Source organism: Pristis pectinata, chromosome 2 (assembly GCF_009764475.1).
Source record: "Pristis pectinata isolate sPriPec2 chromosome 2, sPriPec2.1.pri, whole genome shotgun sequence".
Classification (NCBI taxonomy): domain Eukaryota; kingdom Metazoa; phylum Chordata; class Chondrichthyes; order Rhinopristiformes; family Pristidae; genus Pristis; species Pristis pectinata.
In genome coordinates this window covers 59,822,341-59,842,046 of record NC_067406.1, presented here as the reverse complement: position 1 = coordinate 59,842,046, position 19,706 = coordinate 59,822,341, and the positions used below count along the sequence as shown (strand labels likewise).

At 41.1% G+C, this 19,706-nt stretch overlaps 1 protein-coding gene across 2 annotated transcripts in view; it reads right to left on the bottom strand.

Moving 5' to 3' along the window:
• The window catches only part of LOC127584923 (zeta-sarcoglycan), a 740,120-nt gene that overhangs the window by 53,108 nt on the left and 667,306 nt on the right, over positions 1 to 19,706 (bottom strand). For both annotated transcript variants that reach the window (XM_052041943.1, XM_052041951.1), the window contains exon 6: positions 9,914 to 9,986. In XM_052041943.1, the coding sequence (XP_051897903.1) occupies positions 9,914 to 9,986 (73 nt within the window). The remainder of the gene's footprint in view (positions 1 to 9,913; positions 9,987 to 19,706) is intronic.

Here is a 19,706-nt window from a genome sequence, read left to right as displayed (position 1 = left end):
AAGACATACATGATTAAGTCGAATAAACTTGGAAAATAACCTATGAATCTATTGGCCCATAATTTGTGGCTGCAGAGATTCTAACTACACTCCTTGTATATTGGACTGGCCCTTACATGTTAAGATTTTACCTTTTTATAAGGAATTTCTTGAACAGGTTCCAACAATTATCTGACTCCTTAAACAATTAGATCAAATTAGCAGGGCAATGAGAGAAGGAAGTGTCAATTAAAGTGGTTAACTTTGGTATAAAATACATGTAGAGAGAAAATATAGAGAAAGGGGAATAAAGATTGTATTAAAAAGATTAGGAAAAAGAAAGTAAAAGGAATAAAATATAAAGGAATATTATGTTATTAAAATCTCTGACTAAAAAAAATTAAAACCTGAAGAAATGAGATTCTACATCATTTTCAGTGACAATGGGGCTGATTGATAGCAATAAAGACATTATGCATTGAAAATGGAAAATCAACTTGAAATGACAAAACTGAACTTCATGTGTTGAATGTGATTGCTACCTAGTAGACGAAGACAGTGGGCCACATTGGGCTGGCCAGGTTCCCCACCCAGAATTGACAACTTTGTTTGGACTTAGCTGTGCAAGGCGCAGAGAGCCCATTTTGTTCGCCTGGAATCCAGCAGCATGGCCCAGAAGGCAACTGGGCCATGGGTAGCACAGTGAGGAGGACTTACCCCCAAAAGTCCCTGACAGCCTTTGACAGCAAAGTAGCTTTGCTGGCTGTGAAAGCTGTCATTGATTTGAATAGTGACTAACAATTGTACTCTTTAAAAAAAACTTTCCCTTTGTCTACTATATTCTTGCTCTACAAATCCCATGGAAATGAAAGTGTTCCTGCATCTGTACCAGGTCTGTCCTGGCTCACATGTGAGAAGGTATTCCCCACTACTATGACAAGGCATCCCAGCAAGGCACTAGATTCCATCAGCAGCATTGCATCATGAACACAGAAACCCGGCTCTCACCACTTTGAATGCATGAATACTGCTGGGTCCGATTGGAACCGTCGCCAAAAGTCAGTATGATCTGACCCAGTAAATTAACACCTTGCAAAAGCAAAATACTTTAGATGCAAATCAGAAATAAACACTACTAATTCTGGAGATGCGAAGGCATCCGTGGAGAGAGAACAGAATAAATACTGCAGATCAACAGCTTTCCATCAGTATGATAATTCTCAGTTTCTCTCTTCACTAATGCTGCCTAACTTTCTGAATGGTGGGGGACCACAAATGGGACACCACTTTTGGATTTTTCAGTTTAACCCCTTGCCAAACGTTTCTGCATAATTTGAGCACAAATATTGGTGAGCGGCTTTAGACACAAAGTTGCTGCCACAGTCCAAATATAACACATTGGTCAACTGAGTGCTGATCTCAAAAGAAGCAGCTGTCTTAATGATAATGTCAACAAGAGTTAGATGTATTTTGCCACAATTTACATCTCCTGTAATTGGTTGACACTATGTGCAATACTGATACAATTTGTAGCATGTTATCAAATAATACTGTACAATGCATTACAGTGCTGGTGTAACCAAAAAATGCTGCTATATTCAATGGAAAGTACAACATCTAGCACTATATTTTAATGGTTCTAATGTGCCATTTCACTGCCAGCATACATATAAATTGAAAACCATTGCCAAGATCAGCGTGAAGCTTGATATCCGTATAATGTTTTCAGTGGAAAAGGTATAAAACCAAGCAGGAACAGCTATACATATTTAAATTATTATTTTCAAGATGTTTTTTACAGAGTTATAAAGCACAGAAACAGGTCCTTCGGCTTAACTCACCCATGTTGAATAAGGTGTCTGCCTGAGTTAGTCCCATTTGCCTCTGTTTGGCCCATATTCCCTGAAACATTTCCTTTCCATGTACCTGTTCAAATGTCTTTTAAACATTGTACTTGTACCCACCTCAACCACTTCCTCTGGCAGCCTGTTCCTTTTCACTCTCTAGTTCTGGTGAAATAGGATTGGTTTTATCAGAGGATTTTGTTTCCCTTGTCAGTTCAACGAGCTTGCATGTTGTCAAAAATCTAACGTTAAAATTGCCAAGTTGGAACAGTACGTCTTCACAATTAAGGTAGGTATTTCAACCGCAGTGCAGATAGAAGAGACTCCAGAAGCTGTAGACAGTGTCAGCAATAGGAATCTTGCTGCACTGTACACAACTTTTATTAAATGACATTTAGATGAATACTAACAGCAATGCTGCAGGAAGTAAAAAAATAACTATCTGAGAGAAATCTATCTGGAGACAACATGAATTGAAAAAAGTAGAGATTGTGCATGTTGTAATGTCATTGTCAATGTCATCCTTAGATTAGGTTCCCCACCCCGACTCCTGTTGCTTTATACACATCAAACAAGTCAGTCTTTCTTACACATTTCAAAACACTGCTAACTAACAGGATGGCACTGAGCTTCTTGATAAGAATAGTAATATTCTGGTATAAAATGGGTACAATCCTCAGCTTCAGGAACTTTTACTTAGATCCTTATGTTTATATGAACAGTTTAAGACATGAACAAACACACTCACCAAGTTTGAAGCTAAACATTTGAAACTTGAATAATATTGGCTTAGTCACCACCTGCATTACCCCCTCATACTAACTCATATGAACAGATGCAGAGCACCAATCTTGCTGGTCCTCCATATTCCAAAGTCCAGAGGCATGATCTGACAGGTGACAGGGCTACCAGCAGAGGTCTTGCCCATAAAACTTCCCTGATAGCTATTGACAGACCACAAAGTTGAGTGAGGCCCTGGGCATGGGAAGCATGGTCTTGAATGGTCTTTCTCAGATTGATTTTAATGTCTTTTAATTGCCTCTGCCACAAAGAAACTTTTAAAAACTATTAAAGAATTTGAAACAAATTACATCAAAAAAGTAGGCCATTTGTAATGCTACAAACACAATCAATTATAAAAACGTGAACTAAAACAAAACATTTTTTAAAATGTTTTTCCTTTCCTCCTAAATATTTGCTCTACAATCCCCATTGAAATCATTGAGCTCTCAGATACTGCACTAGGTCTGGCCTGGTATAGGATTCAGGAGGCATTCCCCAGCACAAAACTGGAGAATACCAACAAGACTGGATTCTGCCATCGAGCTTAATATGGAGTCCAGTGACAGAACGAACTGACGGATTTAGCTTTCAGAAAATGCCAGCATTTTACAGAACAGACACAAAAGTGCAGAATGCTTGAATGCTGGTAAGATTCATTGCATTTCACCATTGCTTATAGCTAATAGTCCCAAATGAAAAAATCTCTTGACTGGTTTAATTTAGTTGCTCAAATGATATTAATTTCTTTGGTACATGGTAAGGCACCATACTGGTAAATGAAAAGAACAATTGTGATTCAGTTCAAAATAAAGAGCTATAAAATGTTGAATTCTTAACAAGGAAAAAATCTTACTAAGTAATTCACAGCAAAGAGTAGTAATTTTGGAACACCTTCTGTAATTTACAACATCTGCTGTGTGAATTCCCTTTCGATTAAGACAGTGAACTGGAGACCTTTCAGATGTTACAGAATGCAAGGGCCCTGTTGACTGGCTATTAATATAAGTGGGAACTCAGAACTTCGTATATCTCACACCACTGAGGATTCCCTCAACAGATGTTGGGATATTTACAAAAAATCTTATTTTGTTCAGTGATTTTAAAAGAGAAAAATATTGTAATCAGCTCTACCATCCCCACCCACTATTTCCCATCCTACAGCACCTTCCCATGCAATTGGAGGAGATACAACAACAACTGTTCATTCACCTCTTCCCTTCCCACCGTCCAGGGACCCAAACAATTATTCCAAGTGAAGCAGCAATTCACTTGCACTTCTTCCAACATAGTCCACTGCTTTTGGCGTTCACAATGTGGCCTCCTCTGCACTGGAAAAACCAAATGCAGATTGGGTGATTGCTTTGCAGAGCATCTGTGCTCAGTCTGCAGGAATGATCCTGAGCTTCCCATTTAAGGCCACTTTAATTCTCAATCCTACTTCCATTCCAATCTGTCTCCCTGCGGCCACCTCCACTGCCGTAGTGAGGCCTAACATAAACTAGAAGAACAACACCTTATCTTCTGTCTTGGCACTTTGCAGCCTTCTGGAATGAACATGGAGTTTTCCAACTTCAGGTAAACTGCTCTCTCATCATTTCCTATTGTTATGCTTATATCCCTTTCTCACCCATTTTTTTAAGAAGCCTTGCTAATGGTCTGTACCTGACCTTATCTCCTGACCTGTCTTTTGGCCTACACCTCACTCCTCCTCCCATCTCAGCTTTGAAAACTGTAAACCCTGCACATTTCCCCTTGTTCTGGGGAAGAGTCACTGACCCAAAGCAATGACTTCCACAGAGGAAATGCTGATTTCCTCCAGCATTTTTATTTTTTCAGATTCCAGCATTGCTTTCCAATAGGTTAATCAGCACTAGAGCTAATACAAAGGCTATAAGTAACCAGTGCCAGTCATATCGGGTCAGATTGTTTCAGATTCAGGCATGTGCATTGACCTTCATGGATTGCCACATGCCTATTGCAATGTATTGCAGGCTGTTCCCAGGTAGCAAACAGGTTCCGATTTTTACAGACGATTTTTACAGACGATGATTTTGTCCATAAGTTGGAAAATACACAAACATCACTTGATATGGTGACCCTACCTCCACAATATTGTAATGAATGGCATCAAAAACACATAAGATTGGGACGGCACGGTAGCATAGCGGTTAGTGTAACGTTATTACAGCACCAGCGATCGGGGTTCAATTCCCGCCACTGTCTGTAAGGATTTTGTACGTTCTCCCCGTGACTGTGTGGATTTCCTCCGGGTGCTCCGGCTCCCTCCCACATTCCAAAGACGTACAGGTGAGTTGGATAACATGGGTGTAATTGGGTGGCACGGGCTCGTTGGGCTGGAAGGGCCTGTTACCGTGCTGTATAAATAAAGTTTTAAAGTTTTAAGATTGATAAGAAAGAACAATTGTTAAAAGTGGAGATAGAGGGGAAACTAGTTCTGCCAATCAGAGGAACGAACTTGTGTACGTACATCCGACTTTGTAATTTAATAATATTTCGGATCTCATTCAAATGTCTGTAAGTTTGGTGTTCTTAACCTGGGGATGACTTGTATTACTCTTCATATCAATGTTTTAACCATAATAAGACCCTCAACCATGATTACAGAAATATCAAAATATAGAACATAGAACAGTACACCACAGTACCGGCCCTTTGGCCCACGATGTTATGCTGACATATAAGATAAGATGTTTATTTATTAGTCACATGTACATCGAAACACACAGTGAAGTGTGTCTTTTTGCGTTACTGAGAATGTGCCGGGGGGCAGCCTGCAAGTGTTGCCACTCTTCCGATGCCAACATAGCATGCCCACAGCTCCTAACCTGTACGTCTTTGGAATGTGGGAGGGAACTGGAGCACCCGGAGAAAACCCACTCAGACAAGGGGAGAACATGCAAACTCCTTACAGACAGCGGCAGGAATTGAACCCGGATCACTGGCGCTGTAGTAGTTTTACACTAACCGCTACATAAGCACCTACTCCCTGATCAATCTAACCCTTCCCTCCTACACAGCCCATAACCCTCCATTTTACCTATCAGCGAAACAGGTCTTCAGCAAAACAGGTCTACAGCGAATGCCATCTCCCTGGCCCTACACTCAGCTCTGGAGCATCTGGACAGTAAAGGCACATACGTTAGACTATTGTTTATTGACTACAGCTCTGCCTTCAATACAATAATTCCAAGCAAGCTTGTCATCAAACTCCAAGACCTAGGACTCAACACCTCCCTCTGTAACTGGATCGTTGACTTTCTAACAAACAGACCACAATCAGTGAGGATAGGCAGCAATACCTCCGGCACGATTATTCTCAACACTGGTGCCCCACAAGGCTGTGTTCTCAGCCCTCTCCTCTACTCACAACTGTGCGGCCAGATTCTGCTCTAACTCCATCTACAAGTTTGCAGATGATACCACCGTTGTAGGCCGTATCTGAAACAGTGATGAGTCGGACTACAGGAAGGAGATAGAGAGCTGAGTGGAATGGTGTCATGACAACAACCTTTCCCTCAGTGTCAACAAAACTAAAGAGCTGGTCATTGACTTCAGGAAAGGGGGTGGTGTACACGCACCTGTCTACATCAATGGTGCTGAGGTCGAGAGGGTTGAGAGCTTCAAGTTCCTGGGAGTGAACATCACCAACAGCCTGTCCTGGTCAAATCACGTAGATGCCATGGCCAAGAAAGCTCACCAGTGCCTCTACTTCCTCAGGAGGCTAAAGAAATTTGGTTTGTCCCCTTTGACTCTCACTAACTTTTACCGATGCACCATAGAAAGCATCCTATCTGGATGTATCACGGCTTGGTATGGCAACTGCTCTGCCCAAGACTGCAAGAAGCTGCAGAGAGTTGTGGACACAGCCCAGCACATCATGGACACCAGCCTCCCCTCCTTGGACTCTGTCTTTACCTCTCGTTGTCTTGGTGAAGCAGCCAGCATAATCAAAGACCCCACCTACCCGGGTCATTCTCTCTTCTCTCCTCTTCCATTAGGTAGAAGATACAAGAGCCTGAGGGCACGTACCACCAGACTTAAGGACAGCTTCTGCCCCACTGTGATAAGACTATTGAACGGTTCCTTTATACAATGAGATGGACTATGACCTCACGATCTACCTTGTTGTGACCTTGCACCTTATTGCACTGCACTTTCTCTGTAGCTGTGACACTTTACTCTGTACTGTTATTGTTTTTACCAATACTACATCAATGCACTCTGTACTAACTCAATGTAACTGCACTGTGTAATGAATTGACCTATATGATCGGTTTGTAAGACAAGCTTTTCACTGTACCTCGGTACGTGACAATAATAAACCAATACCAATACTTACTTCTATGTGCAGAAACAAACAAAATAAAATAAATGAAGTGCCATATTACAAGATCACAAGACAAAGGAGCGGAAGTAGGCCATTCAGCCCATCGAGTCTGCTCCACCACTTCGCAATGAGCTAAACTATTCTCCCATCTAGTCCCAATTCCTGGCCTTTTCCCCACATCTCTTGATACCCTGACTAATTAGATACCTATCAATCTCCGCCTTAAACACCCCCAATGATCAGGCCTCCACAGCTGTACGTGGCAACAAATTCCATAAATCCATGACCCTCTGGCTAAAGAAATTTCTCCGCATCTCTGTTCTAAATGGGTACCCTCTAATTCTAAGACTGTGCCCTCTTGTCCTGGACTCACCCACCATGGGAAACAACTTAGCCACACCTACTCTGTCCAGTCCTTTCAACATTCAAAATGTCTCTATGAGGTCCCCTCTCATTCTTCTGTACTCCAATGAATACAGTCCAAGAGCCGACAAATGCTCCTCGTGTGTAGGCCCTTTCATTCTGGTAATCATCCTTGTAAATCTTCTCTGAACCCTCTCCAACATCAGTACATCCTCCCTAAGATAGGGGGCCCAAAACTACATACAGTATTCCAAATGAGGTCTCATCAGTGCCCCATAGAGCCTCATCAACACTTCCATACTTTTATATGCTATTCCTCTTGAAATGCATGCTAACAATAGCATTCACTTTCTTTACCGTCGACCCAACCTGGAGGTTAACCTTTAGGGTATCCTGCATGAGGACCCCCAAGTCCCTTTGCACTTCCAAATTTTGAATTTTCTCCCCAACTATATAATAATCTGCCCATTTATTTCTTCTTACAAAGTGTACAGCTGCACATTTCTCAACATTGTATCTCATGTGCCATTTCTTTGCCAACTCTCCTAAACTGTCCAAGTCTCTCTGCAACTTTTCTGTTTCTTCAACACTTCCTGCTCCTCCACCTATCTTGGTGTCATCTGCAAACTTAGCCACAAAATCATTTATTCCATAAACTAAATCATCGATATACAGTGTAAAAAGAGGCAGCATCAACACCGACCACTCCAGAATACTACTAGTAACTGGCAGCCAACCAGAACAAGATCCCTTTATTCCCACCCTTTGCTTTCTGTGTATCAGCCAATGCTCCACCCATTCTAATATCTTTCCTGTAATTCCATGGGCACTCATCTTATTAAGCAGCCTCTTGTGCGGCACCTTATCGAAGGCCTTTTGAAAATCCAAATACGCAACATCCACTGCTCCTCCCTTGTCCATTCTACTTGAGATCACCTCAAAAAATTCCAATAGGTTGGTCAGGCAGGATCTTCCCTTAAGGGAACCATGCTGACTTGGACCTATCTTGTCATGCACCTCTAGGTATTCCATAACCTCGTCCTTGAGGATCGACTCCAATAACTTTCCAACCACCGATGTCAGACTAATAGGCCTGTAATTTCCCTTTTGCTGCCTCCCTCTTTTCTTAAACAGTGGAACTACATTTGTGACCTTCCAGTCCTCCGGAACCATGCCAGAATCTATTGATTCCTGGAAAAATATGGCAGAATCAATTTTGTTATCCAGGAATCTGTAGAATGAAATCAGGACTATTTCAGACAATTGTAGGAAATGAGCAAGCAGTAGAATGGTGTGCAATATTAAAAGTAGGACACCAGTAGGTCATTCAGCCTCTCAAGGCTGTTTCATGTACACCACACTCTTTGACTAATATGTAACTAACTTCTGTTCACCAATATTACCACTGGTATGTTAACTAATCAAAAAAGAACCACGAGGAACATTTATACATCTTCAGATCCCACAAAAACCTTCCAGTCAACTTTTTTTTTGGAACAGCATGCTCGGGTTGCTTTATTTATCATTAGTCTGGCTGTACTACATTCAGTTCATTGGGGTTAATGGAAAGACTTCTATACATATTCAAAATAAGCAACAGACCTGCTACCTTTTAGTGCCACCACCATAAAATCTTCAAATTAGTTCCTTCTAATTCATAACTGATAATAAAGTGAAGGGACATTCAAATAAGGGTGTAAACATGGATTGCCGCTAGCATGCGATGTGCTGAGTTTTCCAAAGCGTGACCAAAGGATTTTAAAAATTATTGACTAAATTTTGCAGGAAAATATCACTGAAATAGTCAAAATTTCCCCAAGTACCAGACAACTTTGGTATTGCATTAAGGCATCTCTATTTATATATACATGCATGCAAATAGCAAGTCCCAAGGTTACAGTCACCTGTTCACAAGTGTTGTCCCAACTGTGCTCCTATGCCAGACTTCTCATGGATTTCATTGTATGAGCATTGTGTTGTAGAGCTTCTCATCACTGAGGGTGGGGTATCCACACAAACATCTTGCACTATGTAGGACCTGGCACAGGGAAGTTTCCCTGATTATATCAATCGAGAGGAACAGCTGCAAGGGACTTAGTATTAGCCAATTTTTTAAAATTGTTATGAATATTTAAAGTGTTCCTGGTTTTTAATTTTTTAACGTTGTTAATAGTTTTACATTTTTTAAATTGTTTCAGATGTTCTTGTTAGCCTTAATGGATATTATAAAGTTATTATTTTCAAATGCCTTTGAATGTCTAAGACATTCTGACACATTCAGTGTTCAACACTTAAGGATAAATCAAGAGGTGACACTTGGTCAGCCATCAAAGTTTCTTTTTACCTCTTTATCTTACCCAGTTCCCACCCTTTCACCCCAACCAGCGAACCCCGCTCCAACCCTCCACCACCACAATCCCCCCATGCTCCTAACCCAACATCATCCAATTTTGCTACAGAAGATCCTCTTACCGACCAGGGCCTTGCCATGAAGGCTTTGGCCAGCGCTCACCCAACAATTGTAAAGTGAAGTTTGTAACAACTAGCATTTTGTCTAACAAAGATGACTAAAAAATATCCAAGCCATTCAACTTACTTGAGTTCTTGTGAGGATTCAGCTCTGACATGAGGTGTTTCCACTGATTGCTCAAATACTGCACCTTCTGGACCTGTGGGAGAAATGCAGGGGGAGCCATAAATCATGCAGCATCCAATGCAACATATGTTCTGGATCAAAAATAACTTAAGCTAGAAATAGTCACCTGTATTTTCATTTACTAAGATCAATCCACCTGAACATCACTTAAATTATCCTCGGCCTCTGGATTGCTAGGCTGGTAACCCAACCACTGCACCAACACCATACCCCATCCATGCTAAAATGCTACATTTAAATACCAAATAGGTGAAATCAACATCTTAAATTTTTTATTTGCAAACTGCTGAACCTGAACTCCATCACTTTGATGCTCAGCAAGTGTCTAGACAGGCCACTGAAGCCTAAAACTATACAGATGGGTGCTAAATGCGCTGGCTTTGAAAATATAATTAGATGGACGTTGCCAGTTGGCTCCTGAGCAAAGATAAAGTGATATATTAGCATTAAATCTAAGGAAAGTAATCAATTTTTCAAAAGTGACAGGTTTCCTTAGCTTGCCGTTTAATTATTTTTCTCCTGGTGAAGTATGTAATTATTTTTGTTGCTCTTCAAAATATTAAATAAAGGAAAATGAGCTTGAGAGCTACAGATAAACACTCCTGCTGTCTTGGAATGATCGGGTACAAATGGTTGAGAACTGGGGCTATTGGGACTGGTAGAGCACTGGTCAGTCACCTGATGGTACAGTTGCTTGGTCCATTATCAAGGCCCAGCCTTCCTTCCATATGGCCGGTGCACTGCAGTCACCAGAATCCCCATTGCCAAATCCTGCCCAAAAATATGCAACTCGTTTTTCCTTCAATAACTTTCAAAAAACTTACAACAAGGGGCTGTGAGACAATTTGGCACTGATTTTAACTTGTCAAAATCAACCTTGTGAGTGTGTTTATTTCTTTAAAGTGATTTCAGCAGACTTACTCAGGTATCATGTGGCCATGGGCATTTTACATGGGACAACTGGTAGGTAACCAAAGTAAGCAGGCTTTGTTTAATATGCATCAGTGACCTGTGGTGTGCAGAGGTCCATTGCCAAAAGATTAAGGGGCCCAATCCCAATTTCACTGCTGCTGAATTTTTGAGGCATTTTACATTATCCACTACTTCAGATTTACTGAAAATTCTATTAATTGAAAATATATGGTTGTACTGAAATGACCAGTTAAGAATGACTATTCAACCAAGGTACAAAATGGGTATAGAGTCAAATTTAGGAATCATCAATATACACAAGTTATTTCTTTGACTCAGACTAAGGAACAGACAAAACTTCAACTGCACTTGTATTTTCAAAAGCTAGTTATAAATCAAAATACACAATATGATCATTCTGCGATTTGTTTACAGAGATGATCAATGCCAAGCTTACAAATGCAGATATCAATGTTTTCTTCATCAGAACTTTACCTATACCTATTATTGCAACATATTTTTTTATTTCAGAATAAAGTAAACTGAATTCTAAGCAACATATTCTCAGTAATTTTAATTCAAGACATGTTCAAATGCTTATTTGATGCTCAATTTTAGTCAATACTAATGAAATCAATGCATCCCCTCTCGTAAAACTCAGTCATACAGGAATTATATACTGTAAGTAAGTTTCTCCTTTGAAAATAGTGTAGTTAAGAAATGACAAATCACCACAGAGTACTGACTAAACCTATTGTTTGAATGAAAAATGAAGTGATCCACTGTGAAATCCTTGCATGGATTCTAGACGAGTAAACTGACAAGAAGTACATATGAACCAAACAGCTCCGTCAATGATAAATCAATAGAGTATCTTATCCCTAATGGTGAAAATGTCAGCAACAGGCTTTTGTTGTCAGAAAATATAGTGCAGAGAAAAAAAATCAGATTATACACAGTTGTAACTATACTATTGTATGTTACAATTTGAACAATAAAAGAAAGTAATAACTATAATGGTTGAGATAAGTTTACTCAAGCCTCAACAGAATATTGTCTGAAAAAACAACAAGATGCTGGAGGAACTCAGCAGGTCATGGAGAAAATCAGACAGTCAACATTTTGGGTCAGGACCAAACAGCTCAATCAATGGTAAATCAATAGAGTATCTTAAACGTTGACCATCTGCTTTTCTCCACAGATGCTGCCTCCACCATCTTGTTGCTTTTTCTTCTAGATTCCAGCATCTGCAGTCCTTTATTTCTCTAGAATATTGTCTGAAGTATTTAAGAATGTGGAAGCAAAACAAGAGACTAAAAAATGAATGCTATTGGACTACTCTGATTATTGAATGGCACTTAATAAACTAGATCAGCTAAATTTCTGTGGGTGGTTCCATTGAGAACCACTGATCTCCTGTTCCTTGATCAGGTTGTCTCTGTACATTGAAGCATGGAAGAGAGACACAAGCAAGGAGTCAAACACCACTACAATGAGCCCAATGGCAGAGCACTCACGTACTGAAAAGTGAGGCCAGATGCATCTCGCGTCTGGCTGCTCAGTGTTATGCCACAGCTGTCCAAAGAACCGTGAATTCATTCATTTGTATGAGGTTGTTGACTCTCTGCTAAAGGTAAGTAAATATATGGTTAATTTGGTTTAATTATTTTCTATTATTTTAGTGTTTTTATTTTTTTACTAAATTTGTATGTTTTAAATTTTTAAAATCCATTTGAATAGTATTTAAACGTCTCTGACTGATAGAGACACTTAAAAGCAGTTCCGATGGGCTTTCGCATCAGGGTGCACTGGGGTGGGGCCTCATTATCCAACCCCTGAGGTGTTTTCACAGTACAGAGCATACTAGCCTCTAAGAATGCCTCTGGCACACTGAGGATCAGCTCAGATGGCCCACTGTGTCCGGAACAGGTTGCTACAGGCGGATGGGCAGACACTATGGGCGGTAGGTATGGGAAGTAAGCCAGATCCCATATGATCTGATCTAGTATTAGCTGCACAGTTGATTTTGATGCTTTAAATTCCATGAAGCAAACCACCAAGGGACAAAGCATAAATCTCCTAAAATGATTAGGAAACATGTAATCTAAATTTATTCTGTACAATGCTATTTGTATGAATGTGATGCATAAAAATGAAAGCATTATCACATGCAGTGAAATAATAAAAATATTTTAAAAAGAGTCTTTAAGGGTGGAGTCTCAAAAATTATTCCCTGTCATTTTGCACTTGCCACCACTATTATTAAACAATAATTTTTCAGTCTAATTTGCCAGAAATCCAGATGCCTTGGCACCTGATAAATTGGCAAAACAACCTCACACAATTGTACTCCTTTCTGTTCATTTGCTTTGATGTAATTCTCCAGATATTCCAGCATCCTTTGGAAGAAGAAAATCTGTCCCAAAATTTCTGTCTGACTGTGCAGTGGTTAGGAAGATGATGTGAATGTTCTTTCCACATTTAGCAGTGCACTACTCTGGGGAAGCAGCAATTAGGTGTCCATCTCTGAATGTTCATCTTCCACCTTTCATTTGTCCAATGCCTAACTTGGGCTAATTTTTCGCAAAACAGAGATAAATGATGTCTCTTTTGGATTGAGTTAAGTCCAACATAAATCATCCACTGATCGAAATAGGGAACCAAATAAACTCCTATGACTGAAATAGTAATCGAACATTTATTTAGAACACTTTCTGTTAATGGCCCCCAAATGCGGTGTAGTATGAAAGGCCAGGGGTCAGATGACAGTGACAACACTACTGACCCCCATGGTCGGATGATAGCATTGCCTATCAGGTCGGAAGTTATACCACTGTTAATCAGGGGCCTGGCTCCGCCCCATTAGGTAAACACCTTTGTTTTGCTGGACCACTCGGATTGGTCTGTGTGAGCACCTTGTTCCTCGGCACATCTACTATTGGCCCGTTTAAAACACCTTTGTCCTTGCTGGGCCACCCAACCCCCCAGCAGCATAAAAGTGCTGCATGTTTGGTTTTTCTTTCTCTTTTTCTGTCTCTGAGGATGTTGAGGTAAGCTGTGCAGTACTTCAGGGCAGTTAGTTAAGGACTCCCGAGACCAAAGAGCCAATGTTTGTCCAGAATCAGAGTGTCCAAACATTGTACTGTTTATTCCTTGATCATTTGTACCCAGTTATTGTGTATGAGTCTATGAGTGTGTGTGTGTGTGTGTGTGTGTGTGTGTGTGTGTGTGTGTGTGTGTGTGTGTGTGTGTGTGTGTGTGTGTGCACCTCACCCTCTGTCGCGATTTTCCCTCCACATTCGTGCTCCTGCTTGAGAGTGTGTGAGTGTGCATCTGTTCCCATTCATTCTGACCCCGCGTTTGTCTTTGTTAATAAACCATTTTTAAATTACAAAGACCGTGTGTCCAGACCTTTATCTTTAAGATACCCAAAGAACCTTTCTCACAACATGCGGGTGGTTGGTAGGTATTATGAGGGATTGAAATTCTTCTAACTTTACCCCTTAAGCAGGAAAACCCCAACTCCAACTATTTGTACGGGCTTAGCAAGCAAAGCAGTGGGGAGCTTGCCAGTGTTCTTTGTTCATCAGCTAAACATTTCTACTGGGAATATTTGGACCCCTAACCTGTGGCTCTGCAAATCTACATCTAGCTCTCTGAATGGAATGGGCTTCTGCAGTGAGAAAGGGTGCATTCCACTGTCAGAATTTTAATACAACAAGTAGTAATAACTGGAAATACAGCCTGATTGGATAGTGAATACATATTCAGTGGCAGCCTTCAAAAGGGATAAATGACTGAAGAAAAAATTGCAGAGGTGTGAGGAAGATGCTGTAAGATAAAATTAAATGGAGTTGATATTGAGATGATGGCCTGAATGGTCTTCATCTATTCTGTATTTTTCTATTGTTACATTTAAAAGATTCATATGTAGAACTTTGTTAAACAATATTTTTTTAGACACGCTTCAATAGTAAACACTTAAGTACAAACCTGAGATTTTACAATTTTTTTTAATTATGAAGGCATACCAAGTTTCTTCCGAAATAATTTTGCTTCTCAATGTCACCTTGTTAGTTCAATTCACTCCCTCTGAAATAAGTTTTTCATGTCTGGACTCCTCAATAAGGTATCAGAATGAATTTATGCAGCTCTTTCTCAATAAATAGATTAAGGTATTCAAAATGAAGATATTTCCATTACGGAAAAAATATGGGGGTAATATGGAAAAATAATACCATAATTACTAGGTAACATTCAGGCTTGGTATGACAACTGCTCTGCCCAAGACCACAAGAAACTGCAGAAAGTTGTGGACACAGCCCAGCGCATCATGGACACCAGCCTCCCCTCCTTGGACTCTGTCTTTACCTCTCGTTGTCTTGGTGAAGCAGCCAGCATAATCAAAGTCCCCACCTACCCGGGTCATTCTCTCTTCTCTCCTCTTCCATCAGGTAGAAGATACAAGAGCCTGAGGGCACGTACCACTAGACTTAAGGACAGCTTCTGCCCCACTGTGATAAGAGTATTGAACAGTTCCCTTATACAATGAGATGGACTATGACCTCACAATCTACCTTGTTGTGACCTTGCACCTTATTGCACTGCACTTTCTCTGTAGCTGTGACACTTTACTCTAGTGTTATTGTTTTGACCTGTACTACATCAATGCACTCTGTACTAACCCGATGTAACTGCATTGTGTAATGAATGGACCTGTACGATCGGTATGCAAGACAAGTTTTTCACTGTACCTTGGTACAAGTGACAATAATAAACCAATACCAATACCAATACCAAAAATGTCATTTCAAGATTCCTTCTTCATTTCAAGACCATTGCCAGGAAACTTATGTTGACATATTTAGAGAGAGGTAAATTCCAAGTCACAGTCTGAACCATAGTCTGAGTTTCAAAGAATAATGCTTATTAGTTTAATTCTCATGGCTTATTTTCCAATCTACTTAACAAAAGGATATAAATTATTTTTAACTGTTACAATCATTATTCTTTAGTTCTTATTTAGTCATAAGTTTCAATGTTTTGTTACAATAGCAAATATGAACCTTAGTCGTAGAAATGAGAGATTGATTGCATCAAACAACTTCTTCCTATCATTTGGCAAACTGAACAGTAAGCTAGCATTAAATATTCCATAAGTATACGTTCAGATAAGTGATGTTATAAATCATCATTCAGTTTGCATGAAACCAATTTTTCATAAGACTGAATGGTTTCTTTATGCTTAATACATATGCCAATTAATATATTCACTGTTTTCTGAACGTGCTCTACATTTGTATTGTCTGTTTGAGAATTTTATACCAAATCAATGTGAAGAAATATGAGCAAAAATTATTCGCTTTATTTGCTCAAGCCTAAGACATGATTTAATTTGGAGACACAAGAGACTGCTGATGATTGAAATTGGAGTAAAAAAACATAGCTGGAGGAACTCAGTTGGTTGAGCAGCATCTGTGGAGGCAAAGGGATGGTTGATATTTAGGATCAAGATTCCGTATCAGTGTAGTGGGAACATAGCCGGTATGAAAGGGTGGGGTGAGACAGGGGCTGGTAGGGGATAGGTGGAACCAGGTGAGGTGAGAGATGATGGGCAGATAGAACAAGGTGGGGGGGGGGGACAGGGGAGGATAGAGGCAAAGGCTGGCGAGTGATAGGTGGAAACAGATAAGGAAAAAATGGACAAATGTGGTGGAGGGGATTGGGGGGGAGGGGAGGAGAAAGTTTGAGACAGAGTTTTGATGGTGATAAGTGGAAACAGATAAGGGAGGGATGATGAGCAGTTGGAATCAGGTGGGAGAGAGGATAGGAAGGGTAACCCAGGTAGATAGGTGTGTGGGTGATGGGCAGATGGAATCAGGTGGGGGACAGTAATGAATCTGGGTAAGAGGGTGGGGGGTGGGTGGTGGGAAATGGAAAAGTGAACAAAGGGAGAGAGTATCTGGGTGGATCAGTAGGAGTGAGAAAGGAATACAGAAGGTATAGGTTACCTGAAATTGGAAAATTCAATGTTCATACCATTGGGTTGTAGGCTACTCAACTGGAATATGAGGTGTTGTTCTCTGATTTTTGTCTAAATAATGAATAAAAGTTTGTATATGCCATAGACATGGTAAAATCACATCAAATGTTTTCATATTATATTCTACATCCTTTTGTGTATCTTCTACCACCCATACAACCTGCTGCGGGAATTCACTTCGGCTATCCTGATGGTAGTCTAGATCACACCCCAGGCGGACATGAAGCCTGCACTCAATGAACTGTACTCCACGATCAACAGCCTTGAAATGGTATACCCTGTGGCCCTATTTATCATAGCCAGTGATTTCAACCAGGCCAACTTCAAGAGTGTGCTACCAAAATACTATCAGCACATCTCCTGTCCCACCAGGCCCCCCAAAACCCTTGACCATTCCTACACAACCATTAAAGATGCCTACCAATCCATTCCCCACCTGCACTTTGGTAAATCAGACCACCAGGCTGTGCTCCTTCTCCCTGCAGACAAACAGAAACTGAAACATGAAGATCCAGTACAGAAAGTTGCACAGTGCTGGTCTGAGGAAATAGCGGAGCTTCTCTGCAACTGCCTTGAGTTGGTAGACTGGTCTATATTTAAGGACTCATTGGCCAATCTAAGTGAATGTGTCACCGCCATCACAGCCTTCATCAGCCAGTGTAGAGAGGAATGCACACCAAAAAGGTCAATCCGGATGTTCCCCAATCAGAAACCATGGATGAACCAAGAGATCCACTCCTTAATGATGTCCAGGTCTGCAGCGTTCAAATCAGGTAACCCTGACCTATATAGGAAATCGAGGTAGGACCTTTGGAAGGCTATCAGGGATGCCAAGAGCCAATAGAATGACAGACCAGCCGTCAGTTGTGGCAGGGCTTGTTATAACAGGCTAACACAAAGTCGGGCAGTGTCATTGACAACAGAGCATCCCTCCCCAATGCGTTCAATGCATTCTATGCATGTTTTGAACAGAAGGTCAATGAAATGACACCATCTGCCCCAACAGCCTCCAATGCACGTGTACCCATAGTCATCGTTGCAGATGTCAGATCAGCCTTCCTGATAATAAACCAATGAAAAATGAATGAGCCAGATGGAGTCTTCGGCCGTGTCCTCAGATCCTGCGCAGATCAGCTGGCAAGAGTATTTGCCAGTATTTTTAACCCGTCCCTACTCCAATTGGAGGTTCCCATCTGCTTTAAGAAGACCACTGTCATCCTGGTGCCAAAGAAAAATAAGGCAACATACCTTAATGACTATTGTTCAGTAGCTCTGACATCCACCATCATGAATTGCTTTGCAAGGCTGGCCATGGCACACATCGACTCCAGCTTCCAGACAACCTGGTTGCATCACAGCCTGGTACAGAGGCTCCAATGCACATGATCGCAAGAGGCTGCAGAGGGCTGTAGACTTTGCCAGCTCCAGCACAGGCACAATCCTCCCCTCCATCGAGGACATTCTCAAGAGGCGGTGCCTCAAGAATGCGGCATCCATCACAAAGGGCCCTCACCATCCGGGACATGCTCTCTTCTCGTTACTACTATCAAGGAGAAGGTACAGGAGCCTGAAGACCCACACTCAAAAACTCAAGAACAGCTTCTTCTCCTCCACCATCAGATTCTGAACAGTCCATGAATCCATGAATACTACCTCATTATTCCTTTATTTTGCATGATTTATTTATTTTGTAATTTATAGAAATTTTATGCCTTTGCACTGTACAGCTCCCGCAAAATGACAAATTTCACATCATGTAAGTCAGTGATAATAAATCTGATTCTGATTCTGACCCACTGCAGTTCACTTACTGCGAAAACAGGTCCACAGCAGATGCCATCTCCCTGGCCCTATACTCATCTCTGAAGCAGCTGGACAGCAAAGGGACTTACGTCAGACTCCTAATTATTGACTGCAGCTCCGCCTTCAATACCATAATTCCAAACAAACTCACTTCCAAACTCCTAGAGCTAAGACTCAGCATTTCCCTTTGCAACTGGATCCTGGCCAATAGACCGCAATCAGTATGGATAGGGAGCAACACCTCCGCCATGATTATACTGAACAACTGTGCCCCATAAGGCTGAATCCTCAGCCCCCTACTCGGCTCCCTATAGACTCACGATTGTGTGACCAGATTCTGTCTAACTCAATTACAAGTTTGCGAGTGACACCACCATAGTGGACTGGATCTCAAATAACGACAAAACAAATTTCAGGAAGGAGACAGAGAGCTGAGTGACGTGGTATCAAGACAACAATTTTTCCTTCAATGTCAGTAAAACAAAATAGCAGGTCATTGACTTCAGGAAGCAGGGCGGTGTACACACACATCGCCCCCCCTCGTATGTATCAATGGTGCAGAGGTGTAGATGGTTGAGAGCTTCAAGGTCCAAGGTGTAAACATCACCACTAGCTTGTCTCGGTCCAACCATGTAGATTCTATGGCCAAGAAAGCACACCAGCACCTTTACTTCTGCAGAATGCTAAGGAAATTCGGCCATCCCTGTTGATCTTCGCCAATTTGTATCGATGCACCATAGAAAACATCCTGTCCAGATGCATCACAACTTGATATGGCAACTGCTCTGCCCAAGACCGCAAGAAGTTGCAGAGGGTTTTGTTTACAGCTCAGTCCAACATGAAAATCAGCCTGAAAAAACAACAAGATGCTGGAGGAACTCAGCGGGCCAGGCGGCATCCGTGGAGAAAAGCAGTCAGTTTTCTCCATGGATGCTGGCTGGCCCGCTGAGTTCCTTCAGCATCTTGTTGCTTTTT